The sequence below is a fragment of the Crocodylus siamensis genome, chromosome 5 (genome assembly GCF_052110815.1).
Source record: "Crocodylus siamensis isolate JL-2025a chromosome 5, ASM5211081v1, whole genome shotgun sequence".
NCBI lineage: Eukaryota > Metazoa > Chordata > Crocodylia > Crocodylidae > Crocodylus > Crocodylus siamensis.
In genome coordinates, this window is record NC_143399.1 from 48,826,820 (window position 1) to 48,852,950 (window position 26,131).

The 26,131-nt window shown below is 47.4% G+C and overlaps 1 protein-coding gene across 2 annotated transcripts in view; it reads left to right on the plus strand.

Annotated features, from left to right (window-relative positions):
• The window catches only part of BRINP2 (BMP/retinoic acid inducible neural specific 2), a 62,774-nt gene that overhangs the window by 10,492 nt on the left and 26,151 nt on the right, over positions 1 to 26,131 (plus strand). Inside the window, exon 2 of one of the 2 annotated variants that reach the window (XM_090048847.1) lies at positions 18,959 to 19,310. In XM_090048847.1, the coding sequence (XP_089904973.1) occupies positions 19,030 to 19,310 (281 nt within the window). In that variant the 5' untranslated portion in view covers positions 18,959 to 19,029. Of the gene's footprint in view, positions 1 to 18,953; positions 19,311 to 26,131 lie in introns of both variants that reach the window. The other variant, XM_090048846.1, reaches the window with a different exon arrangement.

A 26,131-nucleotide genomic window follows, 5' to 3' on the forward strand; every position in this document is an offset into this window, starting at 1 on the left:
TTCAGTACCTGGAGTGGTTGCCCTGCTTGCCCCTCCACTTGCTACAGTACTGGAAGGGAATATCCATTAGGGTACAACTGGAGGTTTTACTGACAGAGGACAGAGACCCTGCAGGGGCTGGAAGGTGGTACATGGGTATTCTTACAGTGCAGACTAACACACTCTACAGATGCCCAAATTAAGTATTCTGGGCATAAGTACAGGGGAGAATGACTCCACAGGCTCCTTGCTACTAGACCATTTCCAGTACTCAAGCTAGCACATTTGAAGCTAGTAGGGTACCTCTGCATTACAAATCAGCAGGGTAAATATACCTTATCTGGTGCATAGTCTTGAGAACACCACTGTAGACTTTTACAAGAGCAGATTGTGATCTCACCTAGAAGAGTTGTAGTTGATTCTTGGATGCATCCCTGAACCAGTGTTTCCCCCTGCAACCCCTGTACGTATCAGTGACCAATAAGAGATGGAACACCCACTCCATTTGCAGCAGTCTGCCAGGAGGATGCTTGGGCACTGGCACTGGGTACAGGCTAGGGCTATGATCTGTAGCCACCTGACCATACCCCTCTCCCAAGACAGTCTTCTCTAGACAGAACTGTTTTGTTTTTACCTATGTAAGGTATAGTTTAACATGTTAAAGAGAAGAGCTGGCACGGCTAGTGGGCCAAGCAATAGAAAACCTGAGATGGTCAGTCATGCTCTCCATCAAAAGGTGTCCCTGTCAGGGCAGGGACTACCATAACAGCTGATGGGTCCAAGTATGACCCAAGGACAGGTTTTCCATACCTGGATATGCTCAGTATTCTCCTTTCCCCTTCTCAGGCCCCAATTTGACTAGATTCTTGTTTACTTTTTGGTCCACGTTACCATCACCTAAGAAAAAACTCAACCCAGAGGTAGCATGGATCAGAAACCTAGATAATAAACACAGTCCATTTCCATCTATACAGCAAGTCACAGAAGTTAAAGACACACCAGGGTGGATTCTCTAGTCTCTCTCTATTGCAGTTTGGTTCCTTGTAGCATGTAAACCAAGTTTCAACTGTGCCAAGTAACTGAACACTTGAGCACCTTGGGTGGCAGTGGTACATGGAACAGTGTCAGTGCTGCTTTCTTTTAATCCCCTTTTGCCATGGGTTTGTACCCAGGGCTGGTGCCCTAGTTGCTCCTGCTTCATTAGGTTACTGAAGACTTGCATTCAGGCTGAATTTCATGAAACTTGGCCATCCCCTCTCCCTTCCTCATTGTCAGCTCATCCCTTTCGGCTTGTGCATTACATCTCTCTGCCTGGTTTTGTCAGCCAGTGCACTCTACTGTGCTGCCTACATGCCATCTGCTGGAGCTGGCAGGACCATCTGTTCCCTGCTTTTTGGGGAGCACTGAAAGAATGGCTCCTCCCGACAGGCACCAGCACCTCCCAGGCTTCTTCTCTGTGACAGCCAGACTGCCTCTGGGGACCCCAAGGCTTGGGTTCTTAGATGACAGAATGTCAACTGGATCCTGAAGGTAATCCAGGGGCATCTTTCTGAAATACCAGCTGGGCACAGTGCTGTGGCCAAGAAGATCATAGCTGGGAACAAATAAAATCTGGAAAGTCATACACAGAGAAAGTCAAAGGAGGCTATGTAGTCAAGCTGATGTAGAACTATTATAGCTCTGTGGCCCTGATGGTTTATGCCAGCCAGTGTGGCCTGGAGCATGGAGGGATGCACACACCCCATATAAAGACTGGAAGTAACAGGATGGGCTTAAGCAAGGGGAATTTAGAGTGACAATCAGGAACCATCTACTAATAGCCAGATCCATTAGACCATGGAATATACTCTCTAGGGAAGGAGAAGGAGCCCTATTACTAGAGTAATTGAGAGCCAGGTTAGACAGAGCACTAGAGAGCATAGCTTAGGGAACCATCCTGCCCTAGACACACCAGAAAGAGATGACCCAGTAGGTTTTTCCACCTTTAACTTCTATTATTCCTGCTGTTTGGCAGGGAGATACATGTTTGCCTACAGGACTGGAGATCTGCTGTACACAGGCCTGCGTCTAGGATGCTGAGAGACTCTTAAGTTAAAAGGATCTTGCACCCACTGGGATTAGTGGAGGCCTGCACTTCCCCTGTGTACCCTGCCCCTTATAAGAGTCAGTGTAAGGGGATGAAAATGGGGGTGGGAGGGAAGAAAGAGAGATAGAAAGAAGCCACAGCATTCTTGGCGCCAGGGAAGTTCTGAGGCAGGCCGTATCATCCCAGCAGAGCCTGCCATACATCAAAGCACTGTATATATGGCTTATCAAAGGAATATCTTGCAAGGAAAAGGATTGGGAAAAAAAAATAGGGGGGGGGGTTGAGAAAGGATCTTTTCAGCCTGTTACACTCTAAACTTGCCTCCCCTCTTGGTGTAAGGTCTCTGTGCAAGTGTTCCTATGCATAGTTGCACACATCTGTCTGGAGGTGCACGTTTTCCAGGTGTTTTAGCATTTCTTTCCCCTCATTTCATAACTCCAGTCTTACTGCCCTGGACTTGATGACCTAGTCACACTAGCAAACCCAGCAGTAGAGCATGTTAGCGTGTGTTTGATGGAGGTGAAAGCAGCAGCAAAAAAACAACCCCCACAAAAAACAAATGAACAAACGAACAGTAGACACACTGAAAAGGAATTAGATTCTACTGAAGCCAGTGGGAATCTTTCCTGGCACTTCAAGTTTTGAATCAGGACCATCATAAGATCAGACATAATCCACTAAACTTTAACCAGGCCATGATGGCACTCCAGCCACCTACAGTCTCCCTCATTTGAAATATGTGGGGGTAGCCTGGACAATACAACACATCTTTCCCCTGTCCAAGACAACACTACAACATATATACAAGCAGCGTTTTGGCTTCCTGTTAAATACTGGGCCCTGTTCTACTACAGCGGCACCTTTAGCCCTAATTTTGGATGGGTCCTCCCTTATGCTAGGTGCTATGCAAACCACACAGAATCACCCCAGCGAACTTACAAGCGAAATAGACGCTGGGTTGGAGAAAAGCTAGAGGTGAAACATCTTACCCAAGTTGCACATGGCAGTGGGGCAAATGAGAACAGGACCCAGGTGTTCCAAAGCACAGGCTAGTGCCCTAGTATAAGACTGTTATTCCTCAAAGTAGTTAGGAATTGTGACTAAACTCACTGGCATTGCACCCAGCAATTTGCCATAAACCAAGTAGGACAGCTGGATATGGGAAACAAAAAGGCCCAGGTGCCAAGGAGATTTCACACAGAGTATAGTACTGAGAAGTGCTTCTCATAAAAATTACCTCCACATTCATCATCCTTCAATGGATTCCACCTCAAGCATATTGAGATTGCAAGTAAAAAAATAAAAATAAAAATATATATACACACATATACATATATACACACACACACACACACACACTCTGTGTTGCAAACCCACCTGAGATCATAGGGGATTTATATACGTACTTTTTCGTCCCATGATGTGCCAGAGAGCTGCAGCTTTGGAGCAGGCTCAATTAATTGAGTCTGCTCTGTACACAAGACAAGATGAACTACACTGTGCTGTGCAGTTGTATAAGTGGCAAAATGTGCATCAGCACGTGGAAAGTAGCGGCGGTGCACTTTTGAGTTAAAGCACCATCAATGTGTTTTATTTCAAAACTGCACCACTGCCATTTTCTGCACGCCGATGCACATTTTGCCACTTACACAACTGTCCACAATGCAGCGCTGGGCGCTTTTCAAAGTATCTTCTGCTGGAGTGCTTGCATGTGTAAAAAGGCCCTCAGAGGCAAGTGCAGGGCTTCCATCATAAGCAGTCAGAAAGATTCTGCAGGCCATACTAAGCCACCCTATAGCCCTGGTAACCTACTGCTTACCTGTGGTATGTCCAAGTGTCACTGACTGAAGCCAAGGAAGATTTCTATTTTATGATGCCTATGGTGAAATAGAATCCAGCTTCCTTCCTCATACCGGGGTTGTCTTGGCAAGGGGAATGGGAAGAAAAGCAATGGAGATGTATATGAGGCTTTATCATCTGCCTAATCAGCCTTGAATGACCACTGGGAGTGGGTCTTTTCAGAAGGAAGGTGCTACATGGAAGAATGCACTATATTCTGGAAAACTGTTCCAGCTTTTGAACCAAAAGCCAGTGGAGCCAATTCTTTCTTCAAGGATCAGGAACAATTGTACTGTAGTCAATGGAGTCAGTGACTGGTTTTAAAGTGCATCTGGCCCAAGATTCATAAGCGAGTCTGAGGATATGCTAAGCCTTGTTTCTGGATTGCAGTGTGGCACAGGGCCACTTAGGGTGTCTATATAGTGTGCACTTAGAGGCTCCCAGACAGCTGCTCTAATTAAAATGCTGCAGTGTCACATGTATTAAGCACCCCATGTCTCAAAATGGTTGTGGAGACACTTTAACTAAAACTCAAATGAGCTTTAGTTAAAAAAAAAGAAGTAAAAAAAGTTTCTCCATGGCAGTTTTGAAATGCAGGACACTTAATGCACATGACAGGGAGGTACACTGGAGGGTTGTAGTTAGAACGCTCCAGCAGCCTCAATTAACCAAGTCTGCTCTGACATTGCAATTAGAATGTGGAGCATGTGTATAGGCATCCTTAAGGTCTAGGTTACAGACTATGCCCCATCTTCATTTAGGGCTAGCAATACACCTGTGATCACCAGGTTGCAGTAGCTGTCATAGCCATTACTGGTAAGAGACCAGGCCCTGTACAAAACAAAAGACTAAAGACTCACTGTACAGGTCTTCAGAGCTGTATTATTACAAGAGGGGAGTGCTCAGCATGCTTAAGTCTTTAAGCCATCCTTTGTACTACTCTAAAGAGGAGCCAAAGTTCCTAGATCCATAACATGGAAGCACAGCTGTGGATTCAGTCCCTTCCAACCTGTGGGCCAAATGCTGTTGTCAAATACTTCCTAGCTTTTGGACTCCAGGCTATTGGTGGTTGTTACATTCAAGTTCTAGAAGCCAGGCTCCTGAGAGGGTGGACAGACAGCCCCGCAAAGCTCACTCTTAAAGTGTAAAGGTAGAGCTAGAATCAACCATAGACCACCCCCACAGTGCTTGAGCTACTAGACTGTCCTTTCTAGGAGCATTGCTTATCCTTGGATATGACAAGCAGAGACTCCTGGAAGGATTGGCAAAGGTGATGACTTGTGAGAAGGACAGGTGATAGGAGAGGGGAACTTTCATTTTGTAACTATCCCTCCCTTGTCCTGGAGATCTCTCTGAATTTCCACATCTCACCCATCCAATTCCACAAATGCCACAGTGCAAGATGCTTTTTGTGAATAGCAGGAATGCTATTGTATGAAAATACTTAGTAGGTGGGCTGTGGGGATACAGTCAAGAACTAAATTTCTATTCAAGCCAGGGCTTTCAACTCTAGATGAACCTTGCAGGGCCAGGGAGGTGTGAATGATCCGGCCATGGTTCTGACACCATCCAAAGCCTTTAACACAGAAAGGTGACCAAACAGCATGAATGGTTCCCGTTAAGATTCCCCTTAAATCATATGCTGCTGGAACAAAATAGATTAGCAGAGACAACAGCTAGCACTTCCTTGGCCCTATGGACATGTTAAATAGCCGAGGAGAGATTTAGGAAGAGTAACTTCTGGCACTGCTGCATGCAATGCCATGAACTGTTGCACACTCCATGTGCAGTGTTTGCAAAGCTGACTTTGTTTCCCCTTGGTCCCCCAGAGTCTAATTTTCAAAAGGAGCTGCCTTGATTAAGATAACTAAATAAAATAAGTGGCCAGAATTTCACAAAATTTCAGCACACTGAGGACAAGTCCAAGCATAAGCATCCCATTGGGAGCTTTTTGCTCTGGGTGGATCACTGCTCTCTCTGCCTGGCACAAATAGTGAGTATTTAGTCAGTGTTTTCCATTGCTGAAACAAGTTTGTGTCTCCACAAGGGAATTTCACCTCTCCCTAACCTTTCCCTTTCAACCCTGGTACTGGCTGATTGCCAGCACAGAAGGTTCCCAGCTTCTCTTAGCACATAGCGTCTCAGTCCCTTGCAATCCTGCATGTGAGCAATACCCATGACAGGTCCCAATACTAGCCTTAGATGGGAAACTGAAGAATAGTCTAAGGGTATGTCTATATCACACAATGGGCTCTATGCAGAGATGCCCAGGCTAGCTTGGGTAATGGAAGCTATATAGCTTGGGTGAAGTGCCATGCTAAACACATGCTAATTAGCCTTGCTGAGAAACTGAATATGTTAGTTTGGTTAGAGCACCACAGGAAGGTACAATACTGTTTTTGGTGCTCAAACTAGCGCAGGCATCTCTGCATAGCACTATATTGTGCCCTGTAGGCATACCCTTATTTGTCCAAGGCCACAAAGAAAAATCTGAAAGAGCACAGAATTAAACAAGCTCCCAGGATACTGCTTTACCCCCTGGAGTATCCCGCTTGCCTGTAGCACTGCAGTGGAACCCACTGGGAAGGCTAAGGAATCCCCGTATTGATTTCTATGGACACAAAGATACTAGGCCTGTCAGTCTCAGGTAGCAACTGCAGAGTCCAAGCTCAGCTTTTGAACAGGAGTCCTTCTTCACCCAGGATTTGTAGCAACTAAACTTGTTAAAGAGCTTACAGCTGTCATGATGCATCACCTAGTTAGTGGTCACTCAACTATATGCATAGCACTTAGAGGATGGCAGGAAGAGAGCCTTCTGTGACTAACATGATTGTTGAGGAGTTTGCAAACCAGCTACCCCAATACATGAGTCAGAGCAGTGAAGAGAGGGAATTGCTCCAATTGCTTTTCCGAGTAACTAAAATCCTAGGGTCGGATTTTCCTCACATACCTACTGAGGTTTACACCTCAATCAGCTGCTTTCTGCTTCTCATGGAGAGAGTGACAGAAGAATGAAGTCCTCTTCTCTAAGGAAGTCTGGCAGCCTCCAGACCTGCTTTGGTCCTGCTCACCTTAACAATAGCACCTAGTGGTTCTGCATTCCCAAAGGAGGCAACTATAGCCCCAGGGGCTGCTGGTGGAGAGTTCTCCCCACTTCTCCCACTCTCCTGAGCATCCTCTGCCTATTCCTTCCCCACAGTATTGCCCACAACCTCCATCTACCATGGAAGTTTAATGCACAAGCAGTTCACAAGCACCAACCCCTGGCTCACTGTTGAGTTTACAGGAAGCCAACCCTGATTGGCTCCGACATCACTTCCATCAGTCTGTTCCACTAACTCCTCGGTTGCTTAAGTCCATCTCCCCTTTCCTCCCTCCCCCCTTTCCTCCCTCCCCCCAGCTCTAAATCTGTGAACTGAAGAGACAGAGAGAATCAGGGGTCCAGGAATGGATTCTTTCAAGCATGCTCTCCCCTGACCAGCACACACCCTTGCTGGACAGCATCAACGTTGTGCTCTGATCCAGAGAACAGCCTTATTCCCTCAACAGTAAGGAGAGAACTCATGTTCCGACTTCCCCCTCGCTCAGCAAGAGCTTTGGTTCAGTGGATGGAGCACTCCTATTTCCTACCAAGATCAAGCTCCCACTGTCTACTTAGTGGGCACGTCTACTGTTCACTAGTATGCCTTTAGTTTAGTACTTGCTTAACAAAGTACTAACTCTAGTTACTGCACAGTAGTGCTGGCACATGGTTTTTTGTGACACTTACTGCATATTAGCCTAATTACACTGCACAGTGCTATTAGCGTGGTTTAACCCCCATGTTACTGCGCAGTGTTATTAGGTTAATGTGCAGTAAGCATCTCATGTAGATAAGCCCAGCGTCTCCATTCCCTTTCAATGGAAGAGATTTGAGATACCCAAGCCAGCAAGTCTCCTGGCCCTGAATCAACCTTGAGGCAGCCACAGGACTCTTGCCAGGGCTTGCATTGTGCTCTCAGACAGTCAGCACCACATACAGTTGCTTGCGTGTTTATTTTCTCCCCTTCCCTGCTGCTGAACCCTTGGGGAGAGATGATCACTGCAGTGAATTGTTTGTTACATTTTCCATTCAGCTGCCTCAGCAACACCAAGGGAGCTCAGCACACCAGGGCCCACAGGAGACGATAACTACTCCCTGTTTGCACATGCAGAACCAACAGCAAGGGAGCAGGGTGCTGCTTCAGTCCTGGTGTGCTTATTGCACAGGCAATGGCTGCAGGGCCCTAGCACAACAGATCTTGCACTGGGACAGATGCTCTCTAGAAGTAGAGGCCCAAGGTTGCAGTTGCAGTGCACAAGATGGCCAGCTGATCTGGATGACCTGGAGGAACAATTTACTGCTCTGATTTCATGCAGGGTAGGCAAGTAGGTGCTACCTGCCCCATTCCTGCTCAGGTGGCATGTGTTCATACCTATACACTATTTGGAACCATTTAAAAAAAGGGGAACATTTCAAAAGGGCAGCAGGTGTTATGTTCTAATACAGGGGTGGGCAAGATACAGCCCGCAAGGCCCCTAAAAAAGTGTAGAAAATAAATATTTATCTGCCCCTGGCTGCCTGTCAAAGATGACTGGAACCAGGGGCAGTAGGACCCAGGGGGAGCTTGGTGGGCTCCCAAAACAGTGGGGGTGCCCGGCCCCACCCCCTAGTCGGGGCTTCTGGCCTGGGAGCACATGGCTTCCCCAGCACAGTAACCTCAGGTAAGTGGGGGGGGGAGGGGAACTGGGGCAGGGAAGGAGTGTGGGGGGGGAGGAAAAAAAGCGGCCCTCCCCCACCCCCTGGTCAGCACCCCTCACTGCAGCTGCTCGCAGCCTGCATGGGGCTGCCTGTGCCCACTCTGGACAGCCCCGCATGGGCTGCAAGCACCTGCAGCAGGGAGTGCTGGCCATGGGGCAAGCGAGGGTCCACTTTTCCCCATGCTTAGCACCAGCTTCTTCCCTACTGGTGAGCAGGGGTCAGGGCTGTGCGCTGCCTCCGCCTGCACCATGGAGCTGGAGGGCACTGGGAGTGAGTTGTCGGGCAGCCAGCAGGAGCACAGGGCCCGCACCAGTGTCTCAGGGCCAGTGCAGGCAGGGCCCAGAGCAAGGCGGCAGGAGTGCAGGGTCCCAGCCAGCAGGGGCTCTATGGAGCCAGGCCAGCTCCTCGCTCTCCCTGCTGGTGCAGCCCAACCCAGCTCCACAGACCCTTGCCAGCCTGTGCCCCATTTTGAGCCCCACTAGTGCTGGCCCTGGGACATTGGTTCACCATCTTGGGACCAGGGGGTAGGGCACCTGTCAAGGGGCAGTGCTACCCAGGTAGCCCTCGACAGCCTGCCAAAACTGGGTAAGCAGCCCTCCACCCAAAATAATTGCCTGCCCCTGTTCTAATAGTTACTGGTTGGCAAGCTTGGAAGTAGCAGGACTACTCCAGCTTTAACCCTGGATGAAACAAGGTTTGTTTTGTACTAGTGTTGGCCACATAGTTAGAACATAACAGCGGCTGCCCTTTTGACACCTTTCCTTTTTGAAACTGTGCCAAATGTACCCATGTCCTTACCCAGAAATTCCATTGTTTCTTACATTTGCAGAGAAGCTGCCAGTCCAGACACACTAGAGCGGGGGGGAAACATAATAGCCCATGGGCTGGATCCAGCCTGCCAAGCAATTCTATCCAGCCTGCAGCAGGTCCCTTGGACCTGCCTGGCCCAGGCACAGGGGGTAGCCCAGGTTTTGGCACATGCAGCTGGTCATGCTGCAGAGTGAGAATGGTGCGGCAGCCAGACTCCGCTTCCCAGCAGCACCCACAGCAGTGGCTCCTTCCAGCTGCCACCACTAGTATCTCCACTGCCACTAGACCCAGCCCTGTTGGCCAGGTACCCCAAGCCATCCACCCTGCACCCACTGCTGGGGTCCTTAGATAAGCAGGTGGGAGACCTACCTGGCACCCCTGCAGGCAGGGCATGCCTGACTGGGCAAATGGGATGGGGCCACAAGCAGGGAGCAAAGTCTGTCATCAGGATGGGTGGGTAGGGCCAGGATGGCAGGGTCGTGATAGAGTGGGGCTAAGGCCTGGGACACAGCCGCAATCCACTCTCTGCACATCCCTGCCTGCAGAAATGATGCCCTTTGCAGGATATGGGGAGTGTATTGTGGCTGTGCCCCAGGGCCCAGTCCCATGCTGTCACCACCCCGTGATGCCAGACCTGCCTCCCTGTCCTGCTCCCGAACACTGCTCGCTGGCCGTCTTATCCGCTCAGCCAAGCATGCTCCACCTGCAGGGATCCCAGTCAAAAAAAGAAAACAAAAAACCAAAACACAAGAAAACCACACAATCAGGTTCTGTTTCGCAAATTTCTCTCTTTCTGAAAAAGAAGGGGCAAAAATTTTGAAGATGTCTGAAATATTCATTCTGACATTTTCAAAATGAAAGTTTTATTTGGAAAATGCCAAGATGTTTTCCCTTTGACATTTTCAGATTTCTGCCTTACTTTTAAATGGCATTTTGGGTTTAATAACATTGACCTAAAAATGTAAAAGATAGCAGTTTTGAAAATCCATTGATTTTGGACTTGGAGTTATGCAAGCGAAATATCTTATTTGGGGTTCAAAATGGATTTGGGGTGGCCCAAAGCCTTTTTCATTTAAAAAGAGGCTTTAGTTCAATCAAAACTAGTCCCACCCCTTCAAAATCAGATACAGCCAGCAGACCAGAAAAATCCATTATTCATGCAGCATCCCTCAAGGATCAGGGCAGGATCATTCTCTATCCAGCCTATTTTGTTTTGACCAGACCCATTTGATATTACTCTAGCAAGAGAACATCAGTCATTTCCTTTGGGAAACGCTTACACAGCCTAGTGGATCTCATTGTTTGGCAACCTTCTGATGTCCTGCCAAAAATGACCCGGGTTAATTTCATTCCAGCACTTGGCACCATGGTGATGTACGTTATATAGAAGAGCATCCTCCTGGCCATATCTTACAAAACATTTCAGTACTCACAATCTCTACAATACAAGGGAAATACTTGATCCTCACACTGTATTTTTCACTCAGTGGTGCACGAGCAACATATTTCTGGAATAAACCAAAATTAAAAGGAAAAAAAGAGAGAGAAAAGAAAGATACCACACGGGGTGCTGGGGGAAAGAAAGATTGAGACATGGAGAGTTTTAATTTTGCTTAAACTCAGAGTAGTTTCAAAGAACTCTAAAATGAGTCTCTCGTGTCCCCCGTTTATTGTCTTCCCGTGACTCCATCTCAAATCTTCAGTCTGGGGATAAAAAAAAAAAGAAGGGGGTTTCTTTAACTGCTCAGTCACTTTCCAGGATCCACAAGGGCCAGATAGTGAGCCTGTTATACCAATAAACAGTAACTCACTTTAATACCATTGGAGCTACTCCTAAAAGCTGCAGTGTTGCAGCACTAGTGGCACTGGGTAGTTTTCCCCATCTCAAAGATCCAGCTCCTGGAATGATGTAATGAAGTTAGACTCATAGCTCTCACTTACAAAGCAATTAATTTGTAGCCCTGATAGTTGAAGAGGGAGAAGATGACCCTAGAAAACATGATCCAAGTACACCTTAAATTCTTCAGACCAGAAATTAAGCCAGACTCGTGATTCTTGAGCACTTTGGACCAGAGAACTGTAAACAAGTATTCAGATTCTGGCTCTGCATAAAGACAGGTTCTTTGACTCTTACAACCAGTAAGAAAGATGCACTCATGGGGAATTGCTGGCCAATTAGGCTAATAATACACAAGTCAGAACAGAATCCAGATAAGTCCTCTGTACTAGTAGATACTAGTAGAGATACTGGTCCCGAGAACCTAGCAAAAGTGATATTGGGAATCTGGGGGCTCCAAACTAGATGGACATCTGTTTTAGGGAAAACTTTCCATGTTACACATCAAGCACCAAGTTTTCTGTTCCTCTGCTCATGCAATGCAAGCCCTTAGCAGTCTTTATTCTCTCCTCCATCCCCCACATACCCTCCTACCCCCCAGGTGCCCTTATTAATATTTGTTGGTGCCTTGTGAAACGTGAAACTGAGAATTGCTGTAACAAAGCCTTGGGAAGTCCCCTTTAGGGTACATTTATTAAGCTGATGACCCTTCTGCTCACCCAGCCAGCATTAGCCAGGGCCCAGGGCTATAACAGCACAGGACACAATCAAGATTGAGGTGCCTTGTCAGAGCTGGGGAGCAGTGGTGTAACAGCAGAGCCAGTGGGACAGTTCAGAAGCACACTGGATGAGGGGTGGGCATGTGTATGTGCACTACAACAGCAGTGGTGGGGCAGGTCAGGATTGAGGTGCATTATTAGAGCTGGAAGGTCAGTACTGTAATAGCAGGGAGTTCATCTCAGAATAAGAGTACATTGGCAGAACCATAAGGGGCTCAGGAGTGGAACAGCAGGGGACCCATGGGTCAGAAATGAAGCATGGTGACACAGAGAAATAGAACAACGAAGGTTGTTGACGGCCATGATTGAAACTCGTTAAGAGAGTTGTGTGGGGACCCCAAATTGGAACAGCAGGAAGCTACCATTGACATGCATTAGCAGAGCTGTGTGGAGGCCCAGGTCTGGAGTAGCAGGGGGTGTTGCAGGTCATGATTGACATCCATTAGCCGAGCAGTATGAGGGCCTCACGCTAGAAGAGAAGGGCTGCTGCAGGTCATAATTGAGATGTATTATTAGAGCTGTGTGGGGGAGTGAGGACTGGCAGAGCAGTGGGGTTTCAGCTCAGGACTGAGATGCATTGGCAGAGCTGGGCCAGAGAATCTGACATAGCATCTGCTTGCTGTAAATGTTACTCATGACTCACAAGAAAGTTTACTAAACATATGGAAATAATTCTTATTATAAAGGCACCCAGATGGTTTTGATGTGGAACGTATTTTGCTAGTACAGTAGCTTCTCCCAAAAGCCTCCTGTGGCCACAATCCCCTCCCAGCCTCCAACCCTATCCTACACCTTCCCACACACTCAGACACAGGAACAGGACTTGGAAAGTATTAAGACGACAAACTGTAAACAAAACACCCTTGAATCTGATGGCTCCAATCTGTAGCCATTCTGTGCATTTTCTTTCTTAGGGCAAGGCATAACTGTATTGGTACCAAAAAAAAATTTCCCCTGTTGCCTGCCATCCCCACAATAACAATTCATGTATAGCAGGCTCTTTCCTAAGTCTCAGTATGATATTAACTATGATTAATTAATTATAAGCAGGAAAAGGGAGGTGAAGAGAAGAGATTTGTCCACGATCACATAAAGCAAGGACGAGAACCCAGGAGTGGCAGCCCTGTACTGCTTCCTGGCTTCTGCTGACCTCCACAGTGCTAACATGCACAGGCCAATTTGCAGTTTCTGAGCACTTACAGCGTTTATACACATGCTCCAGGAGTAGGGCAGGGGGGAGGGGGATGCTTTAATTAGAGCAGCTCTGAGAGCCACTCTAAGAAAGCACCCAGAGCATCTTGTGTATCAGCTTGAAAATGGCAAACAGGGTCATTTTAATTAAAGCTCGTTCAATTAGCTTTAGTTAAAGTACCCTGCCACCATTTTTAAGTGTGGGGATGCTGATACACAAGATGCTGGAGTCTGCTGGAGTGTGGTAGTTAGCACGCTCCAGACCTGATTATATCAAGCCTGCTCCAATATGTAATTATAGTGTGTTGGAGCAGCCTCGCTGCTGGTGTACAGGTGCCCTTATGTTTTGATATCTCCTGTCAATCAGAGTGGCTTTAGCTCACAGAAAAACCCAAGCCCAGAGGCTGTTCCACATCTATTAGGTACCTCTTGCTTTGCATTTGGTTAGGCAACGCTGAAGCTATAACTAAATCACTAGGCTGGGTCACAACCAGCAGGAGAAGGCATCTTAAGAACTGGCCTCCTCTTCATCTTTGTGACAGTAGCAGCTCTCTGGACTACTGGCCCAGGGGCAGATACAATCCACAGATGGCACATTCGGTGTCTCAGTTACCAATTTTTACATCAAACATTATATTAGCCAATGAAGAGTTCAGAAGTTTTGTGCTGATGACTAAAAAGCTGAAAACAAAGAGCAATTTGAACTGTTCTTCAACTCCTGAAAAAAACCAATGAGGCAGAAAAATGCTCCATCCACAATCAAATTCTGCAGAGCAGGCAGCTTTGAACCTCGTAACTCCCCAGCTTCAGCCAACCCCATCAAGTGAGCAAGGAACACCGACTCAAAGCAAAGCTCCTAGCCAGGACCCATTCTGGATGGGTCCCAAGGTCCCATCTGGAAGCCATTACCATCTGAAAAAAATTTCTTCTATCCAAGACAGAAGCAGCACAGCTCTTACTAAGTGGTCTGCTGGAGGGTCTCTGCTGGCTCACCTGGTGTCATGGGACCTGGGGGCCTTGACTGAAGATCAGCTTTGGGTCTGTTCACAGTGTTAAGTCCATCCAGGTGGATGGGAGACTGTGATCTCATTAAGGCTCTTCAAGTACCTTATCCCCCCTAAGCAAGTCTTAGACAGCCTGGATAGAGCCTGACACTACTGTAAGAGTGATCAGTCTGCCAACTGATCTTTCCCTTATTCACCCTATTCCAATTCCCCTGGGAGGCAGCAGTAGGCTCTTTGCCAACCTGGAACAGACCCGAGTTGTAAGCCCTGGGAGAAGACAATGCTAAGGAACTGATTTTCAAGTGCTCAACACCCACATTCCAAAGCACTCCACCCCCAGCAGGTCCCATAATGACTTGTGGGAGGATTTTTTTTGCCAAGCTCAGCTCCTCATATGAACCCAGTACAATAATCTCATTTTGAAGCTCTGATGCCTACAGAGGAGCTCAACTCAGCAGAAAATCTGGTTCTGATTGGAAGTGATATCCATTTCTTTAACAGTTTATTTTGTTTTCTGTCTGTTTTTTTTTTAATTTGTCTACTTGATTTGACAGCTGATGCAGTGATTGTGACAAGCTGTTCCTGTTGCTGTCACTGAACATTGTTACCTCTGCAATTGGAACCCTAGCACAGAGGAATGAACTCGGTGCTGCTATTTTAGAGCACACACACTGGATAAACCACTGATGGATTTGTCTACCAAATCCCAACCACAGGGATCCAGTCCAGGTTCTTGTCCTCCATGAGGATGTCTGCATTACCTCCCCCCTGACCCTGGGTCCAGTATGAACAAAAAAAGCTCCATGCATTTGGTCCTGTTCAGGCACAGCAGAGATTAAGGGCCTTGTCGCACATTAATTTTGGGTGGATCCTGGAGCTCTGAACCCCTGGATTGTCCACACATGAACACCTGGAACTAAATTTAAGCACACTGCAGGTAGCTTAAAGCCACACCACTCCAGGACATGTTTATGTTTCATGGTCCGCTAGTGTACGGCCATTCCCCACAGATGAGCTGTCTAAGTTGCAGTCCTCCAGCATCCCAGGATGCAGTGTGTCCTCCCCCACCCTTCTGTTCTGTGTAGACAGACTCTGCACCCCCTGAACTCCACTGCCCAGGGAGTGGTTCTGGCACCAAGCCAACTCCTCCTTTGTCCCCAGGAGTGGGACTCCCACCCCCAGGGGTGCAACCCCATGCAAACAGGCTGTAGAGCACATACCAGCTACCCAGGTTGCAGGGTGGGTCCAAGAGTGGGGTCAAAGGGGTTGGGGGAGGAAACAAAAACAAGGAAAGTGTCCAGATCAGGTTCCCATGAGCTGGGGCTTGCTTCATAGGGCAGGAGCAGTAGCTCCCCCAAAAGCACCTTCCCTCACTGCTCCCACCTCTCAGCCACTGCAGCAAGTATGACCAGCACCTCTCACACCCCATTCCCAGTTTATTAAAATGGGAGACCTTCTTTAATTTGCCTATTTATAATTTTTATTTCACCCTTTAGTGGCCGACTTCCTTCATTTCACCACCCTTCTCACCCCCACTTCCTTTCTACCTTCTCTTTCATAATTCACCCCCCCATCCCATTAACTCTCTGCCTCCCAGTTTCATGTTTCTGACCCTCCCCTCCCACTTTGTAACCCATCTCTCACACCTCTGGAGCTAAAGCAGGGATAGCAGCTTGTCTGGGCTCACTAGCCCTGTAGTGGCAGCTCACAGCTGTAGCTACTAGTCATGCCCTGCTCACCAGCAGCAAGTCACAGCTGTGCAGGTGGAAGACACTCAAAGAAGGTTTTTAGCATTGCAACTGCTCCCAATTCAAGCTAGCACTAACACCAATCTACATTTGAGCAACAAGTATAAAATGTAAGAAGCCCTAGTAGTTAGGCAAAGGAGATGGCTGCATTAGGTTTTGTGTGTGAGCACCTCTATCCTGGAGAACCTGGAAGTGTCACCAGCGAGGGGAGGTGATGCTGGTGTCAGCTCTGAGGTGCTCCTGGGGCGCTTGCTCTGGCTAATTGCTGATCTCTGGTGTGCTCATTTGAGGTTTACTTGGTCAGCAGCTGGCCCAAGGACAGAAGGAAAGTCCTAGAGATGTGGCCTATGTGTTTTGCAGGCCCTGTTAGCTTGGGGAAGTCTCCTCTGTTGGTTGTGATAGTAGAGAGGATAGCAGTAAGCAAGAGACTTTATGGACCACCCTGCTAACAGCCAGCCAGAATTACTACATCACATTGAGATGAGGACATATTCCATTTCATCACTGGGTTGGCAATGCATCACTGATTGGCAATAACACATACCAGGCCACAGGGACAATGGACTGTTCATTTGACTAGAAACCTACCCACAGCGTATCATGTTACAGGCAATGATCTGGTAGGTGGGAGTTTCATCAGGAATACTAGAGGAGTAAAGAGATCTACGTACAGCAGTTCTAGTTAGAGACACATCCAGGCAAAACCCACTGAGATGCAGTCATGTTTGGCCAGCTTGCAGCAAGACAAAAGGGGAGGCACCCAAGCATGCTCCATTCCCTGGATTAGCCAAGTACTGTTGGGCAGAGAAACCACCTAGATCCTAGCCCATAATCAGCAACCTCCTGTGAAAGACTTAGATCAACAAAGAGGCTGATTCATGGAAACTGATGAGTCTCTTTCCACAGGGGTACTTCTTGGCATAAGAAGCCAGCAGAATGTGATGCCAGGGATAGTATTGGCAAATATCCCATACAGTTTGTTTTCAGGCCAGTAGTTCCTTATCTGATAGTCCCTTTTCAGACTTACTGAATGAAAACCCAGAGTAGTAAAAAAATATATAATCACAGGCCATACAGGAAGAAGAATTCCCTTCCCTGAATTCAACTGATTTTTTATTGGGGGGGTTGTTTGTTTTGGGGGGGAAAATCTGTGAAGGACCAGAGGAGAATATATATATGTTCTTAGGACAACTCCAAGAAAAAGATCCCTTCTTTCAACCCCTATATACCAAGCAAAATATCCTCCCTTCAACTGCTGTGTGCCAGGGTAGTCAACATTAGTGGAGGACCAAGGAGGAAGTCAAACATAGGCAAGATGGGACACCACAAGAGCACACAGAGGAAAGAGATTTGCTTTATACTTCCAAAACACAAGAGAATTATTGATTCTTAAAGTTTACAGAGAAGTGAAATGCATTACAGCTTTCTCCCATTGCCTTACTTTTCTGGAGACAGCAGGGCACCTACAGATAGTAGGCCAGCAGCCTTCTAGCACCCAAAGCTTAGTTACTTCCAGCATCTTCTCTCTAGATCCTGACTCATGCCCAACCAGGGGCATCCTCCTGTTGATACCAAACAGCACCATGCTTTTGTCTGCCAGGCCAGGCCAGTATGTCCAGTACAGAGGGGGTGGGAAGGGAAAGAAATCATTCTGACAAAAGGTGGCATTTGACTATTTAGTGCATTACCATCTACAGCCAAAGTCTTTAGTGACATTTCCCCATTAATTCTTACCTCAGTACTGTGGTCATGCTGGTGGTTGGTAGCAGCAGGTGCTACTGCTAGCCTTTAACCACTCAACTACTACCACCCTTTCTCCTCCTGCAATAGGCTGGATGTAGTTTATATAGGCCCTGGGCTCCTCCCATTCCCAGAATCCTCCAAGAGGATTGGCTAATTAGAGACAACTGTTTGGCTTATTCCATCCAGGTAACAGCATATTTTGGCAGAGGGCCGTAGAGCCCTAGTGCCAGCCGTGCATGATTTGGAATAGAATGATATGAAAGAAAAGCAACCCCGAGCAGGTAGCCCTGTCTCGCTGTAGGCTTACCTCCTAAATCCATGGAGACCAATGAAACGGACCCAAGAGGTCATATTGCAAAAATGTTTTACAGAGGACTTGGCAAGGAATTCCCTTTGGCCCATCTATGAAGGCTGCCAGAGAGAAAGAGATTGGATGAGAAGAGCAGACATGTCCCAAGCATATTGCTGACATTTTGCTAAATACCAGAGTTGTTAGAGACCTGACTGACTCTGAAGAGGAAAGTCACCCTGATATCCCCTTGGAATCCATAGAAGTTATATTACATTTTGCAAGTCTATTCCCAACTCCGATGAATTCCCCTGTGTGCTGGAGCCCTGCCTGCTCTCCCTTTAGTTGTATCTCCATCACCATCACATCCCTGAGACTAATGACTTAGCTGTTTCAGAACCATGTCAGACGATGACATGGAGATGAAACTCTTCAGGATCATAGGAGCTACCTAGATTAAAACTGAGGTACATAGATTGGAAGAAAACCTGTTTTGACATAGGCCTCATGCTCTATCTGTCGTGTTAAGAAGGCTTCAGTCTCCACTCTCTTTTAACCCAATTTGGTTCACTAGTGCCAAATACTTTTAAAAGAACAAAGTTAAAAGCAGAACAAGCAGCCATGGTGTGTTATTATTAAATGGTATCAGCTCCACATTCTCTCAGCCCCTGGTCTATATTTCAAGAGTGTCCAGCATAACATTATCCATCCATCCAATCTGTCATGCATTTCTAGATCATCCACCATAATACCACCCATCCACCCATGCATTTCTCTAGTATCCATCCTCATGGTATGCAGAATGCAGGTAGTTTCTGTACAGGTTGGCCTATCTAACCAGTTCCCCCTTACTGACCTATTGTTGCAGAATAGGAGGTCCTGAAGGAGTGCTGACGGTGGAGAGAGTAGCGAGAGAATGAAGAAGCCAACTGCATGGGAGAAGCATGAGGTGGCAGCGTGGCACTCGGTTTAATGGGCTGTGGCTGATGGTTCCATGGGCGTTATCACTACTGGCCCTGAGTCTGTGCTGCTGGGGGTTTGCCAGCACTGCCACTGCCACCGCTGTTGGCCCAGCACTGGACCAGCATGCCTCTGCCGCCTCCTCCAGCCAGGCGCCTCTGGACTGGCTGCTCACCGACCGGGGACCCTTCCACCGAGCTCAGGACTACGTCGACTTCATGGAGCGCTATCGGCAGGGATTCACCACCAGGTACAGGATCTACAGGTGAGAGGCAGAGCAAGTGTTTGTTTCCTACCAGTCCATTTCTTTACTTGGACAGGAGAGAAGGGGACAGAGGTGATTGGAACAGCAAGTGGGGTGGAGTGGGCTTGCTGCCACCCTCTGAAATTCCTCCCTTTCCACCTCAAGCAGAGGGTCAGTTAAAAGACTATTCAGCTCTCAATTCCCTTGTAATCTTTGCATGAGGCAAACTGGGGAACTGCTATGGGACACTGCCCTGGCTCTCAGGTGTCACAATCCCAGCTGGTATTGCATTTCTCAGTATTAGTGCTTAGTACCAGCACTCACCCAAGAGAATAAGTGAATGAAGGCAAAACTGTATTTGTGAATGACATGCTTACATCTGAGAGGGAACCTGCTGTTTAAATATAAAGGATTGAATTAATTGAAGCCAGGCCTGAATTTTGCCCAAAGAGTTGAAAGCAAATACAACCAACCCTTGTTAACCCTCCCTGCATTACTCTGCCAAACCATAGGTAAATTTTACCCAATAGAGAGGTGGAATAAAAGACTGAACTTTCATTGTCTAAATAAATGAATACAGGCTGTTTTGTGATGCTAGCTCCCTGCTTCGCATTTTTTAATATATTGCATTTGATCTTTTATTAATTGATTCATGAACTCTGGCAACCCACAAAGACCATCATAGCTGTATGTTAGATTGCAAGCTGAGTTGCTTAGACCACATGTTGTTGTTTATCTCAGATATAACCGTAGTGCCCTGGAACCCGTGTCCTGGACTAGTCATGAACCCCATTGCACTAGGCCATTACAAACACAGAACAAAAAGATGATCTCTACTCCAAAGAGTTTACAGTCTCAGTTAAGACCTGGATTCCAGATCGACCTTTTAAGTTCTACTGTGATAGAAGTTAATAATACATAAAATAATAATGGTGGCCATTGGTTAAAGAAAAGGTTTGTTAAACCAGCCTAACCCAGCTCCATTAGTTTATTGGTTGTAACAATTAGGAACATAATCAAACATCAGTGACAAAGGTATTCCAATCTGTTGAATGGCTATAGCAGTTCATGGAGCAAGCTAGTCACACTTACCTAACATCTTAATAAATTTAGCCTGCTTGTTCACAATGCATTAATCAGTGGGATACTTCATATGTCATCAGTCCTTTACAGCATTTGTCATACATTTGTGAGCATTATGCAAACCAGCTTTTGCCCCTTCCAGATCTGGTTTTGAATAAAGGATTTCAGAAACTCAATATGTTGGACAGCATTCTGTTCTCACCAGTTTCTGGCAGGTAAGATAAGTGTGCTGAACATCAACATGTTCATCCATGTAACCCCATCTTTTTTTATTTGTATTTTCCTTGGCACAAAGGAGTGTCATTCTTTGGGGTCAACCTAGCATAGCTAAAAACATGATGGGAATTTGATTGATCTTCCATTCCTTTGTACTGCTTAGAAGCAGACCCCCTCAACCAGAGAGCATGTGAGGAATGGGGAAAAGTTGGAGGTTTGAGAGAAACAGTAGATGGAGTAAAGTGTAATACCCAGGTGCTATATGAACCATAGCCAGCTGGTGCAGTTTAGAGCAGTTTGGGGCTGCTCTAAACTGCTTTGAGACAAGGGCATAGACTGAGGAACAGTCAGCTGGCTGTGCTGGTGCCCTAACAGCCTCATCTCTCTGGTGCGCCAGCCCAGTAAGTGCAACTCAGTGACACTGTAGTGCAATTCCCCTTCCCAGTTAGCATAGAGATAATCCCACGGCAGCAGCAGGATGATTTTTGATGAGTAAAAGGCTGGCACAGCAGGAATCTGGAGCTCAGGACACAAGCAGGTGAAAGCAAAGCTAAATATGATTGGAAAAAAAATAGAGGACAAATGCCAGGCAGGCAAATAACTCCCTGATGCCTTTGAAACTTGCTGTGATTTCACAGTGAGCTTGGAAAATCATTCTATTTATAGGCCATCGTGCTTGTGAATGTAGAGCAAATAAAGGGGGGAAAAAAGGTTCTTCTCCCAGAGCTGGCCTGTGGAGCGCAGTTTCACAGGAATAGGTCAAACAGCGTGACTAGGTTTGATAAAGGGCTGGATAATTTAATGTCCAGCAGTAACATTTGTAGCTATAATAATATCTCTTTGCATTTCTGTAGCTTGGCCTTGTGAGCACTCAGCCAATCTTGGAGCGTGGCCATTTCAGCCCCCTGTGCAGTAATGGGCCAGGTGCTGTGCTTTGCTTAGTGGCTTGTGTTGGGGGGAACAACATGGAGCTGTAGCACCCTAGGGAAGGGCATGTGCCTCAGGAAGGTACAAACCAGCCCAGCTTGGGATTGAAACCTGGGCTTTACAACAGGACAAGTATGATATTCTACTAGGTAGCCTGAGGCCCTCATTTGCAGCTATAATAGACCCATTAACCATACCTGTGGAGCAACCATTGAGGAGGGATGGGGGCAGAGTGCCACATTGTCCCAGAGGGGTATCCTGCCCCATCTTTTGGAATGGTGTACCTTACTGTTCTCCACAAAGAGCCCACCCACCTCTATTGACCACTATGGAGGAGAAGTAGAGCTATGGTTTCCCCTTCATTGCCCTCATGGGCAATTGGCAAAAACAGTCTTTGCATGGTCCTGAGAGCAATGTCTGCCATGGGAGACACAAGACAGGCAGGGGTGGATTCAGAGAGGGTGCAGTCATATCCCTCTTTTGGACCACACTGGAGGAATAGCAGATGGAGACTTTTTTAAGACCTTGAAGCAAGTAAGAATCCATGCCCCCTTTCCCTCTCTGCTCCATGGTCTCTCTCTCCTCTCCCATTCCCCACCTCCGTTGTCTGCTGCTGCTGCTCTCTCTGACTGCCCTGGTGGCAGGGACCTCCAGAACCACTCCTGCCCCAGTCCAATCAGGCTGAACCAGGGACAACGGCAGTGGCAGGCCAAAAAAAGGAAAAAGAAAAAAATGCCTGCAAGGATCACAAAAAGGATTTGGAGGGGAGAGGGAGATAATACGAATATTTGAAAGCAATTACCATCTTGCTCTCTGCTTCAGGAAGACAGCTTTTGTCCACTGCTGATATTCATTGCACTAATCCAGGTCATTGGTGGGTGGAGTGAAGCAGGGGAAGGACCTATTTGCCAGAAGCTGTGTACCAAGGACAAGGGCACAGGCCTCAGGAGGCTGATGGGACCGATCACTTGTAACACGTGAAGCAAATACATATGGTGCATCTGGCTGGTCACCTGGCTTGACAGCTCATCTGAATACCCTGTGGGCACAGGGCATGGGTAATCTATTGCACAAGGGAACATCACCAGATCTGTATATTGTTTCCTTAAGTACCCAGGCTTTAGTGTGCTCTTTGCATGTTGCTGGGTTCTCTGCACTGGAGTGAATTTCCCTTGGGATACTTACATAGCAGTTCTGGTGATGTTCCTCTTTTTCTGTCCTTTCACCTGCTCCTTTGCCTGGTGGTCTAGCTGTATGGATAGGTGCGCTAGGGGGTACCTGGGCAAGCAGAGGGCAAACTTGCCTCCACCTGCCACAGCCTCAGATGGGCCATAGTGACTCATGATCTAAAATCATTAGCACCTGGTATCAGTGTCAAGGGCTGTGTGTAAGAACCCCAGTGAGCCTCTTGTTGGTTGTATTGCTGCCCTGTGCCATAGCTCATCTTCTGGAGGGTCAACCTGATATTTTCTACCCAGGATTGTTGGAGATTTTCCTAGTCCCTTCCAGCTCTCTCTATTCTTTTCCCATTCTGCACCTCCTCCCTTTCTCGTGCTTTGTACAGAGGTTAACACAGCTATTGCTAGGATGCATTGGTCTATATATATCTTTGGTGCAGCACCTGCAACCCCCATAAGTCCTAGAACCTAGCATGCAAGCTACACTCCCACACTGGGTCCCCAGCTCAGTTATTGCCAGTGGTACTGGCCAGTCTGGCAGCATGCATTTCCCTTAGTGCTAATGTTATCACTTTCTCAAATCAGAGCAACATTGAAGAAGAACAAACAGGGTAGGTGATTCTCAGCTGAGCAGCTGATTATCAAGATGGAGGACTCATCTGTACATGAACCAGAGGAGGGCTGAATTATATAGATGACCATAGGTTAAAGGTCCTGCCAGGTCAACTTAGCTCTTCATCCCTTTTTGACAGCCACATTGGCTAATGCTCATAATGAGCAACTGTTTAGGGAAAGGTCTCGTATAGTGAAGTTTTGCTCTCTCTGCATAGAGGATAACAGGACTGACTTTCCATCGGCAAGAAGCGCAGAACTGTGATCTCACTCTGCGTACCCAGTTACTATGATGAAGAACACAGACTGAGTCTACATGCACAAAACACACTAGATATCAAACTGGCCTTTGGCATCTGAGCAGACCCATTTCAGATATACAAGTCCAGTATGGTCAAGTGTTCGGAGATCGTGAGTCAGCTCCACCAAAATCATAATACTGATCTACAAACCAGGACATCTTTAATGATCACAACTATTGGATACTGTCCATTGACAATTGGTTCTTGCATATTTAAAATATGGATTTTTAGGGTTTTGTTTGCAACTAAAAAAGCTCTAAACACTGATTGTTTAAAAAAATGAGCTTCTTATCCAATAACATGACAGCAGGGGCTGAAGAATGCTGAGCATCCTGTGAATTGTGCTGACAGCTCTCTACTTCTGTTCACACCAGGAGTACTTGCACGCACCCCAGTCCTCACAGGATTGAGTCCATAATGCATAACAGGCACTGAGGTCTCTTAAGATAGGAAAGTGTGATGTTATAGATAAGGCTGGTAGCAACACGTGTTATAGAGATGGCTTGGCCTAGTTTCCAACTGATGACAACTTTGCCAGCTTTGACTACTTGGGATGACATTTTTGGTGTGAACACTGGGAATCATAAAGAGAGAGATTGGGATCTGACAGAGATGACAAATATCATAGAATCATAGAAGTCGGGTCGAAGGGACCTTGTAGATCTTCAAGTCCGACCCCCTTCCTGGGCAGGAGAAAAACTGGACTCAAATGAGTCCAGCCAGGTAGGCATCAAGCCTCTTCTTAAAGATCCCCAGGGTAGGAACCAGCACCACTTCCCTAGGAAGTTGGTTCCAGCTCCTAGCCGCCCTAACTGTGAAGTAGTTCTTGCGGATGTCTAATCTAAACCTACTCTCCAATAACTTGTGTCCATTATTCCTTGTTATGCCAGGGGGCGCGAGGGAAAACGGTGTCTCCCCTAAACCCTTCTGGTCCCCCCTAGTGAGTTTATAGACGGTCACCAGGTCCCCCCTCAGCCTTCTCTTGCGCAGGCTGAACAGGTTTAGGTTCTACAGTCTTTCATTGTAGGGTCTGCCCTGTCGTCCCCGGATCATGAGGGTGGCCCTCCTCTGGACCCTCTCAATGTTGTCCACATCCCTCCTGAAGTGGGGCGCACAGAACTGGACTCAGTACTCCAGCTGTGGCCTGACCAGTGTCGCATATAGGGGGAGGATCACCTCCCTGGCTCTACTTGAGATGTACCTGTGGATGCACGACAAGGATCCGGTTAGCCCTGCCAACCGTGACCTCACATTGTCAGCCCATGTTCATCTTGGAGTCAATAATGACTCCAAGATCCCTTTCTGCCTCCATGCTCTCAAGAAGGGAGTTTCCCATTCTATAAGTGTGCTGCTGGTTTCTACTGCCCAGGTGCAGCACCCTGCACTTGTCAGTATTGAAATGTATCCTGTTTATGTTAGCTCACCCCTGTAACCTATCCAGATCTTGCTGCAATCTTTCCCTCCCTACTAGCGTACTCACCTCACCCCAAATTTTGGTATCATCAGTGAATTTAAACAGGTTGCTTTTCACCCCATCGTCCAAATCGCTGATGAAGAAATTGAACAGCGCAGGCCCCAGAACCGAGCCCTGGGGGACTCCGCTGCCCACTTCCCCCCAGGTCGAATATGACCCGTCCACCACCACCCTCTGAGTACGACCCTGCAGCCAATATGCAATCCATCTGACTGTGTAGGCATCAGTGCCACAGTTGCATAGTTTTTTAATGAGGATGGGGTGGGAGACGGTGTCAAAGGCCTTGCTGAAGTCTAGAAAGACTACGTCCATGGCGACACCTGCATCCATTGCCTTTGTGACCTGATTATGAAAGGCAATCAGGTTGGTCTGACATGACCTGCCCCTAATGAAACCATGCTGGTTGCCCTTGAGCATCATCCCTGAAGCCGGCCCATCAGCCCATCAGACTGACAGGCCTATAGTTGCCCGGGTCCTCTCTCTTCCCTTTTTTGAAGATGGGGACCACGTTAGCTATCATCTGGCACCTGGCCCGAGCACCACGAGCGCTCATAAAGCCGTGCCAAGGGCCCTGCAATAACCCCAGCTAGCTCCCTCAGCACCCTGGGGTGGAGAGCATCTGGACCCGCTGACTTGAGCATGTCCAGCCCCTCCAGAAGCTCTCTAACCCGGTCTTCCCCAACCTGAGGTCTAGAGGCATTCCCCTCGAGTCCGTCTTGCATCACAGCGGGGAAGTCCCAGTCCCTGCACAAGAAAACGGAGGTGAAGAATTGGTTAAAGAGGTCCGCTTTCTCCTCTGGCACAACCACCAGATTGCCTGGCATATTTTGCAGGGGCCCCACATTACCCGGTGCCTTCTTCATCCTCCCTAAATATTTGAAAAAGGACTTTTTATTATCCTTGATCTCGGACGCTAGTCCTAGCTCTATGTCCGCCTTAGCTTTCCTGACAGCCCCCCTACATAGTTTCATAGTTTCATAGTAGCTAGAGTCGGAAGGGACCTAGGTAGATCATCTAGTCCGACCCCCTGCCTTAGCAGGAAAGAGCACC